This window comes from Alexandromys fortis, unplaced genomic scaffold (genome assembly GCF_014885135.2).
Source record: "Alexandromys fortis isolate MF-2015 unplaced genomic scaffold, M_Fortis_MF-2015_v1.1 scaffold_18, whole genome shotgun sequence".
Taxonomy (NCBI): domain Eukaryota; kingdom Metazoa; phylum Chordata; class Mammalia; order Rodentia; family Cricetidae; genus Alexandromys; species Alexandromys fortis.
In genome coordinates, this window is record NW_026067897.1 from 13267531 (window position 1) to 13277786 (window position 10256).

At 37.1% G+C, this 10256-nt stretch overlaps 1 protein-coding gene across 1 annotated transcript in view; it reads left to right on the forward strand.

Annotated features, from left to right (window-relative positions):
- Positions 1–10001, forward strand: part of Ptbp3 (polypyrimidine tract binding protein 3) — a 40987-nt gene extending 30986 nt beyond the window's left edge. The window contains exons 9-12 of the mRNA XM_050163802.1: positions 650–742; positions 1386–1602; positions 4692–4769; positions 4904–10001. Coding sequence (XP_050019759.1) covers positions 650–742; positions 1386–1602; positions 4692–4769; positions 4904–5036 — 521 coding nt within the window. The 3' untranslated portion in view covers positions 5037–10001. The remainder of the gene's footprint in view (positions 1–649; positions 743–1385; positions 1603–4691; positions 4770–4903) is intronic.
- Positions 10002–10256: the final 255 nt, after the last annotated feature.

A 10256-nucleotide genomic window follows, 5' to 3' on the forward strand; every position in this document is an offset into this window, starting at 1 on the left:
GAGACAGGGTTTCTCTGTGGCTTTGGAGCCTGTCCTGGAACTAGCTCTGTAGACCAGGCTGGTCTCGAACTCACAGAGATCCGCCTGCCTCTGCCTCCCGAGTGCTGGGATTAAAGGCGTGTGCCACCATCGCCCAGCTCCCTCTTTAATTTTTATAGAGTAAAAGTGATAAACTAGTGTTTCATTGTCTTCCCACACCCAGATTAATTGTTTTGCCTGTCTTCTGTGACAGAGGACCCACTCTGGGAATTACTAGTAATTAAAAAAAAAAATTCATGTAATGAGATGAGCTAGAAGGTGATAGGGTAGTCCTTCAGTGCACACTCATAACTTAACAGTTGTGAGCATGGAAGAAGTGGACAATGAGGAGGGGTGCTTAGGCCGTAAATTCCAAAGGTGCTGGCGATTAGGTGAAAGATTTTAAGAACCGTGTCAGAAGGGGATGTGGAGAGGAGCAGTTGTGTGCATAGTGCTCCCTTTTATCTTTTGCCAGGGCTGTTCAACGCTAGATGTAGGAAGAGGTAAGGAGGAGTCAGTTCATTGGGTTTATACGGAATGATGTATTGACAAGATACCCGAGAGAGAACTAGGACGGGATGGTGTGTGGTATACCCAGGCATTTAAACGCAGTGTTTTGTGTTTTAATTAGGAGTGTATGGTGATGTCCATCGAGTGAAGATCATGTTTAATAAGAAAGAAAACGCTTTGGTGCAGATGGCAGACGCAAGTCAAGCTCAGCTCGGTACTGACAGTGGTGATGCCCATTTTGCATGTGGATTTTCCCTCAGGGTGGGCAGTGTGGAACTGGGAGGGATGTGGTTTTGCAGCAGAGCTTTCTGATAGTGTTTCCCTTCTTATTTGCATCTGCTTTACTTGAAGCTCTGAAGTTCATTATCTAAAACACATAGCACACTTTAAGTGTTTAAAGTTTGGACTCCAGGGTTTCCCATTCACTTTAAACTAATAAACCTTACTTGTCATGAGGCTTTATGGGTCTTCACTTTTCTTGTAAAATCTGAAAAATTATATGATCTGAAGAGAAGCTAGAATATTCTTTTTTTTCTAAATTAGATTTTCTAGAGCTGTTGAATAATTTAAAGGGGGCAGATTTCCTAAGAATGGTACAAGAATGTTTCATTCCCTGGCCACTAAAATATAACGACTCAGATGTCTTACAGAAATGCTTTGCTTACCTTGAGAGCCTTATATGTTCTTATAGCACTCTGCTCAGAAGTTATTTTTGGGAAAAGCAGCAAATGCTCTTAAATTATGAGCCATCTTTCTAGCCCCTGAGCTCAAACTTTTAAATGAGAAAATGAAAAAAAATGGTAACATATTAAGAATCTCAATATTCAAACGTTCCTCATTTTATTCCTGTTCTATAGCAATGAACCATCTAAGTGGTCAGAGACTTTATGGAAAAGTACTTCGTGCTACACTGTCCAAACACCAAGCAGTCCAGCTTCCCAGAGAGGGACAGGAAGACCAAGGTCTGACTAAGGACTTCAGCAATAGTCCCCTGCATCGCTTTAAAAAGCCCGGCTCAAAGAACTTCCAGAATATCTTCCCGCCGTCAGCCACTCTACATCTTTCCAACATCCCGTATGTATCTAATAAGTTCTTTTGATGATTAATCTGTAATATGTGTCTTGGGAGAAGCAAAAGCTACAAAATTGATCTAAACTCCATAGTTCTCATCTATTGCCAACTTCTTTTATGTGCCACCATGCTGTGGAAAGCCTTTATTTCCAATCATACCCTTTTTTCCCCCAAGACATTTTTAAAGATATATAAATTCCTGTGTATTTTATGTACATTGATGTTTTACTTTCATGTGTGTCTATACAAAGATGTCAAATTCCCTGGAACTGGAATTACAGACAGTTGTAAACGGCCATGTGGGTGCTGGGAATTGAACCCACATCCTCTGGGAAAGCAATCAGTGCTCTTAACCTCTGAGTCATCTCTCCAGCCCCTAATCCTACCCTTAAAAGTGAAATTATCAGCAATTGAGGATTTTCAAATAAAGAATTTTAGTTACTAGCTTCTCTATTTAAAGTGAGGATAAAAATAAGTATATGTAGCCTAGTGGTGGTTCTCTGAGTTTGAGGCCAGCGTGGCCTACAGAGCGAGTTCCAGGACAGGCTCCAAAGCTACACAGAGAAACCCTGTCTCGGGGGAATATGTAGCTATTCCTTTGGTAGACACATAAGATGTAAATGTGATGTAAAACCACTGTACTCATTCATTAACACAGTATCTCTGCCTTGGAGCTACGTAAGAAGTTGAGTGCTTGCATCAGAGATTGTATAGTTCACACACAGCATGAGATATCTAGTCTTTGACCTCTCAAAGAAAAAAAATGTATTGTAATTCCTAAATGTTAAAAACTTTAAACTTACTCATGAAAGGAGTAAGTTTTGGAACTAGAGCTAAAAGTTATAGTTGCCCCCTTCCCCCAAAAAAGGAACAGCCTAGATAGAAAGCCATTGAAGAGAACTCTTAAGAAATTATGATGAAGCTGCTGGAGTGTAGTTCTCCACAACTGAAAGCTTCTGGCGGGGGTGTAGGTGGGGAAGGACTCAGTTTTCTTTATGGCTACCAAGAGTGTGCCCATGCAACAGTGAGTATATGGGCAACACAAATTGGACCCCCCCCCCCATTCTTTCTTTTTTAGAGGTCAGGTCATAAGGGTACGAGGGCAGACATAAAAGGAAAGTGAGTGTGCTGGGTTCATGATGTGAAATTCCGAAATATCACTAAAAATAGTACGAAAAGGAAAAAAAAGTTGTGGGAGTGTGTATGTGTGTACAGTTTAAAAACCAAGGGGTTGGCTGGGTCAAGTTTTGGAATATAATTCTAAGAACCTGAGGTAACTAGGAAATAAAAATAATTACTCAATAGTTTTAACTATTCAGTTTCTCTGCTGGTGTACAGTCAGGCTTGATGAGAAACTTTTTATCTCAATTAGGCTATAAAATCAAACCTCATGCCAACTAGGCAATGGAGGAGTGAGTCACTTTAAGAAATGAATACCTGCTGTGTGGTGGTGGTGCTTTCAGGTCAGCCTGGCCTACAGAGCAAGTTGAAGAACAGCTAGGGCTACACAGAGAAACCTGCCTATCTAAATGGGCTTGTTATTGTTAGGTATTTGTCTGTGTGTGTGGTTGGTTAATTGGCTGGTGGATTTTTTTGTTTTGTTTTTGTTTTTTGATTTTTTTCGAGACAGGGTTTCTCTAGCTCTGGAGCCTGTTCTGGATCTCGTTCTGTAGACCAGGCTGGTCTCGAACTCACAGAGATCTGACAGTCTCTCCCTCCTGCGTGCTGGGATTAAAGGTATAAGGCACTGCAACCCAATAATTTTGTTTTTTTAATCTCTGGATCCAGTCCTCATGTATAGTTAGTAAGTTCTCTATCATTGAGCTAAACACCCAGTCCTTTTCTTTCTTGAAGCTTCTCGAACTTGAGACTCATTGGCTTTTAGGATTGTGCCCAGTTTGTTACTTAAGTATAGAATTATGCAGGGGCTGGTCACTGATTATAACCCACATAGGACATTAGAAATGAAAAAAGAAATAATACTGGTATTTCTGAATTTTCTCCATATTCTGTGTTCTTTAAGCATGATCATGGTGCTTTACGTGTGTAACCTCATTGTATCTTCATAACAAACATTTTTGTTTTGTTTTATCTAAAATCTGTATAATGATGTTGTTGATTATTTTGACTGTTCAGTATATAGTGCTGTGCACACTTTACGTTAAGAACATTGCACATTTTTGTGTAACCATTCACTCCTATCTGCATTACCATTTTATTATTCAAATTGAAACCGTCCCATTAAACAGTAACACTCCACTTTTCTGTGAGCTCTAGTCTGATAACTGTTATGCCCCTTACTAGTTATTTCTAATGGTCTTTGGAATAAGGTCATTAGTTTCAGTCTATTGATGGGACTCAGACTAGGAATAATTAATTCAGAAGGGTACACAAATGAGTAAGGAGTGTGGTGTAAGCACAGGTCTGTTACTCCGAGGAATCAGTGATGTCGTTTCATCATGTACTGCCTACATGATAGGCCACTGTACTAGTTATTCATTGCTGTATAACATTACCCCCAAACTTAGCATGCTATTCAATATTTGTCACACTGTTAATTAGGAATGTAGAGATGGCTAGACTGAGTGGTCTCTGAGTATGTCTCATAAGGTTGAAGTCAAAATGCACAGAGGTATCAGAGAATGTAACTCAGTGGTTGAGCTTGTACTTGACATGTGGAAAACCCAGGATTCAGTTCTCAGCATGTATTGTCATTTTTGTGCTAACCTAAGGGATACAGAGGACATCTTTGTGCAATATGAGAGGAGAATAGCCCAGGTGTTAATATTTTTAGAAACTGGCCAACCCATACACCTTCCAAACACCATGAAAGCTATAAAGACTGTATAATTCTGGGCTATAGCTAGTAAGCCAGAGCTGGAGAAGTAGCTTTGATAGAGTTAATTACTAATGCCAATAGTGTGAGAAATAATCATTTTGAAAGAATACATATTTTTTTATTTTTCTTTATATACTATCTCCAAAGAGATTGTTGGGACATAGGTGCTCAAGGGATCCGATGGTGATCAGAGCACATCTGTGACTCTCTTGCCAATAGAACTAATGTAGTTGATAACTCTGATATTTTGCAGCCCTTCTGTTACAATGGATGATTTGAAGAACCTTTTCATAGACGCTGGATGCTCAGTGAAGGCTTTTAAATTCTTTCAGTAAGTCTTTGCTTTCAAAAGTAATTAACATTATTTAACATGGTTTTTAGCTTTTTAAAGTAGTTCTGCAAAGTCGTTTGGTTTAAAACCAAATTAATTGTACTTTTTTTTTTTTTTTTTCCTTGTCATTATAGGAAGGATCGTAAGATGGCACTCATTCAGTTGGGGTCTGTGGAAGAAGCAATCCAGGCCCTTATTGAGCTTCACAATCACGATCTTGGAGAGAATCACCACCTCAGAGTTTCCTTCTCAAAGTCCACCATCTGAGCTCTCTGAATGTTCTCCTGAAACTGGACCATAATTTCAGTAAAGTCTTCAGGCACAGACTTTAGCAGCTCAAGACCAATTCTGCCTCTTTCACAAAAGTAACTCTTTGGGAGTTTGATTAATATTCAAGTACATTCAAAACAAGAGATATTCCTTTTTTTCTCCAATTTTTCCCACCAATGTTGATCAAAGGTTTGCTTTTCCTTTGTACTGAAGTTTCTATGAAAATAACTTTCAGGAAAAAAGATCAGGAAAATATTTTTTAAATAATTTAATTCCCTGAATTAGATTTCAAAAGGACAGACTTTGTTTAAGTTTGGGTCCAGATCAGCCTTACATGACATTTCTAGTATCCTTTGTACTTTGAGGAATTTAGGCATACAGACTTTTACAATTTCTTGATGTAATTTAAACCACTTACAACCAAGTTTTTAACTTTATGATTCAGCAGTTTCCCTGTAGAAAATGATGTTCACTTATAAATTATATCAGATATTTGCATCTATTGATAGTTATTATACATAACCACATGGAGTTATATTGGAAGCAGGTTTATAAACATGCATGCTTTCTTTCAATGACTTTTTTTTTCACTGTATGACACTCCTTTGAATAATGCATATCTTCTCTTTCAGAGATTTTTTTGGAAACGCAAAGTGTTGCAATTGTCCCCAGGGAAACAGAAGTGGAAGTCAGCCTAGATTGTTACAATATCAGAATAGTGAACCATTTTAGAAAAAAAATTATGTTTTGAATTTCAAAATGACATTTGATCTTGGAAAATTTTAAAAGAAAAGTAATCCTACTTTTTTATAATTGTTTTCAGAAAAAAGTTTACAGTCTTAAGGAAAATATTCAGGTCTATCATATGGTTTGACAGATTTTTTAAAAGTTATTTTTGGTAAGGTCTTCTTTTAGAAAAAAAATCTCAAGGGTTTTTTGTACCACTATAATCTCTAATACTCAGAATTACTGTGTATTTACTTAATTTCTTATTATGTGCCTTATTATGTGCTTAAGATATAATAGATTAGAGTTTTATCTAAATATCTAGAAAGATAAATTGTGGGCTTGGTGAGCATTCTGTTATTTCTTTCCTTGTCTTGGATTTTAAGGGTTTTTCCCTCCTTTTTTCATTGCAATTTTAAGTGGTTTCAATAAGTAATAGTTTCTATTCAAATTTTTGGTGCTTTGGTGTAGTGATGAGCTAGGGAAGGGTGAGTGGTTTGGGAATAACTCAGTGTGCACCTGTAGGCCTCTGTTGTGACCGCTGGTTGCCTCCAGCCTGGCAAAGTCAGAGCTGCAGAACTGTGTGTTTCAGTTCACATCTGTCTGGCCTTTATAGCCCGTTAGGATTTGTCTCAGGATTACTCGGTTCTTTCTCAGCACTCAAGGACTTGATTATCTTTGTTAATGGAACTTCATTACTGAATGTCCACATATTTGGAGTATGAGAAAGTGGGTTATTTTTTATACTCTGACCCTCTTACGTTTTTGATTGAATGTAAGGTACATGTTAATGTTGCTTCAGTGATTATATCATGTAAAATTGTTTCTTAATATAAAACTGCTTTTGTTAATTATTCCTTCAATGCTTAATTGGTTTCTAAAATACAGAATTGTCAAAGGGATCAATTTTGTCCACCCCTTTTCACTTTTAATATTCTCAAATTTGATCATCTCATCTTTTAAAGAGTATCTCATTCTACTGTTTTCAGCCATTAATTTGAACATACATTTTTCATTTTTTTAAAAGAAAAAATTTTATAGAAAATAGAAGGTGAAAGAGATAATTATAGATTGTTTAAATCAGAATTCCCTCAGTAAGAAGCAACAGTTCATAGAACAGACAGAGAGATGCTAGCTTGGGACATTTCAGATGGGGTGACCTTAGTATTGGCTGAATAGATGGGCATGATAACTATCCAGTTGGGTGTTTCACCTGAATACCGAATAAAGGAGGGGAAATGGAACTGTCTCCCCAAATTTGCTCTTTTCACACAGACACTATATTAATTTTCAGTGACATTTTAAATTGGATTGCTTCCTTTATTTTGAGTTGTGAACTGTGTAATTTATTAATTCATGACATAACATCCAGCATACGTGTAGCAAAAGTTACTGATAACAGAAGGGAAGTCATAATAGTGTTGAATGTAATTCTGAAGTAGGGATGGCCTTTAAATTGAGAGAACACGGAAATCCTTTTCAGGGATTTGTGTAGATATGTGTGCGTGTGTGTGTGTGTGTATAAATAAGTGTGTATACATACATATACTCTTTTAATGTTATATATACATATGCACATTACGTACATTTTAATTTATTGACAAAATTAACAAAATTAAGATTTGGGAATGTAGGATATGCTTATTTTAAAAGAGCATGTTTGAAGTCATCCAGTTGTGTCTAAAATTAGCTGTAGCATATGGATGCTGTCCATATTGAGCTCTTCATTGTTTGAATTATAGACGTCTACATATTTCTGTTGGCATAGTTTTAAATACCGGGGTGATGGAAAATTTTGATCTGTATTTTTGTTTTGGCATGCACTTATTCAGTATCTTTTAGCAGTGGTTTATTTTTGCTGTTGATCTTTGAGACTGCCTTGCTGAGTTAATTTACTTCATGGGGGGAGTGTTGTCATATCACTCTTCAAGGTATCCCAACTAAGCATCTATAAATTCAGGACTTAAGGAAATAGCAGTACACATTTAAAAACAGTGCTATATAGCAAGATGTTTTATTTTGGGGTTTGCATAACTCATATATTGGTAAAATGTGTTTTGTGATATATGAGAATAGACAAAATCATGTATTCTCTCAATTGACAATTTGCTAGAGTTTCAGGATTACTCCATATCCCCATAAAATGACATGAGATCTTGGGGACTAAGTACTAGATGCAATTCTTTGTAGCAGTGTTTGAACTGAATGTTTTAGAGTCATAGCTGCTATCTTTTAAATTCCTTCTTTGCCCTTTCCTGCTGTGGTGATTAAGGGCCTGTTGAAGGTTAGGAACTAGCCCTTATGAGCCAGGCATGGTAGCACACAGCTATTGTCATAGTGCTGGAGGAGGCTGAATGTTGTGTTTGAAACCTGGCCTTGCTACATAAGCCTGTGTCCCCATCTACCCCCAAGATAAAACCAACAAATAGCTATTAGGAATCTATAAAGTGTCAATTTTTAAAGCCTTCATTTAATCACACAGAGCATTTATATTTGAATGAATATATTATGCAGTTTCTTGTCTAGTTTCACTAAATATTCTTGGATAGAAAACAACAAACTCAGAAATAATGATCTTTTGTGCCTCAGTGAATCCACTTGTAAACCCCAGATTACCTCCTAGAAAGCCAGTGTGTACTGCTGTTTTAAAACCAAGAGCATGACTGTGCTGAGAGCATTTTTCTCAGCTTTTCCTTTGTCTTGATCTACTGGCAACGAGAAGAACACTGCCAGACTCTGTTCACTGTTGTGCTAAAGCAAACCCAGTTTAGGCTGTACATAACTTTAAAGTATAACTCAGCTGTTTGTAAAGGGTTGTTTTAGTAGAAGACTGTTTGCAGTCTCTTTCAGAGCAAATCCTAACAGGTACTTGTGAATTGTTTTTAAAAAAGAAAGAAAATTACAGAAACGTTAATTGGGGGGGGGGGGTGTTAGGGTGAAAAACAGGACCAAAGTTTATGTGCCTTCTTCAGTAGTCTTATTGACCTTTTCTTCCTATTTGAGCCTAAGGTAGCATTGGTATTTTGATTTTCAGGAAATGTGTACTATACAGTTTAAGAGAATGTTGTCCCACAAACTAGTCATCCAAGCAAACAGTCCTGAGTAAACAAAAGCTCAGCTGCACGTCTGCTTCCGTACAGAAAGCAGAGCATTATTGTATGGTACGGAGCAGAACTGCTTTCCGTCTTTATGGTGGTCACCTTAGCTGTCACAAGCTGAGGCACATGCTCCAGAGAACAGGGGCCTTGGTGATGACAACTGTCGTGCCCGAAAGCTGATTTATGGCAAACTTCACTTAACGCTGCCAACAGTTTCCTTATGTTCATAGTAGTTCTAAGAACAGGTATTCTACATAGTTGTTTTTGGTGTCATTAAGAATATCATACTCTAGTCTTTCATTTTTTTCTTACCACTCCTTGTTACCCAGATCTTTAAAAATATATCCCGTATCCAGGAAGTACTAATTACAAACATTGCTGACCACACCAAGTTTTACATTGAAATTTCACCTCATTGCTCTGACCAAAGACTGCCTGTTCTGGTTTTAACTCATCTGTGAAGCATTTTCCCTGAGCTCTTTTCTGAAAGAACCCATGCAGAGCGGCCTTGACTTTCCATTTCCTCCTGATGAATAGACTGCTGAGAGAAAATGGGAATTTTACTGTGAACAGAAGGAGCAGACAGCAAGGATGGTCATTTTCAGTACTGTATTTGAGGGGGAATAGCACAGCTAAAAACCTCTAATACTGTCTAGTGTTTTACATGGTCTGTTCATAAAATTCCCTTTTTCTGTTTGTGAAAATGTTCATTTAACAGAAGAAAATGCTGTAAATATTTGTAACAACATTTTTTTAAACCAGGCCAAAAAGGAAAAAAAAAAGGTTTTTGGGAACAAGTTAACATATAAAGTGGTTTTATAGAAAATAGCAATTGTCTTGTATATTTTGATAAGCAGCAGTACCAGATTTCATTTGTAATACAGTTTGTGGTATTGGAAGAAAAGGATTCTGTGATTGTCTAAGTGAATTATGTTATAAATGCAAAGAGGAGAAAATATTAAAAACCATATTTTCTAACTGTGTAGTGCATGGTTAATTCAAGCTTCTGTACACTACAATATTGATTCCGTTTTCCTTCGGTTTGTATATTTGATACCTGTTACATGGAATCTCAGTCTCTTTTCCTAACAAGTATAGCATTGTAGCATGCCTTTTAATAAATGTCATGGCATCTGTACTCTCTTAAAATTTTTCTGTGTTATCGTCTGTGCTTTGGGTTCCCCCCTGTCTTACCTGTAATTCTAACGATGTCATAGTTTCCTTTACTTCCCATGGCCATCCATCTCAAGTTATCATGCTGGAGAGCAAATACTTAAACAACTTTAATAGCTGGGATTTAAAGAAAAAAAAATTGTCTGCTCCTTAGGTATAACTCTCATTTTAAGGAGCAAAGCACTTCTCTGATCTTAAAATACACCACCTTGTCGGGATG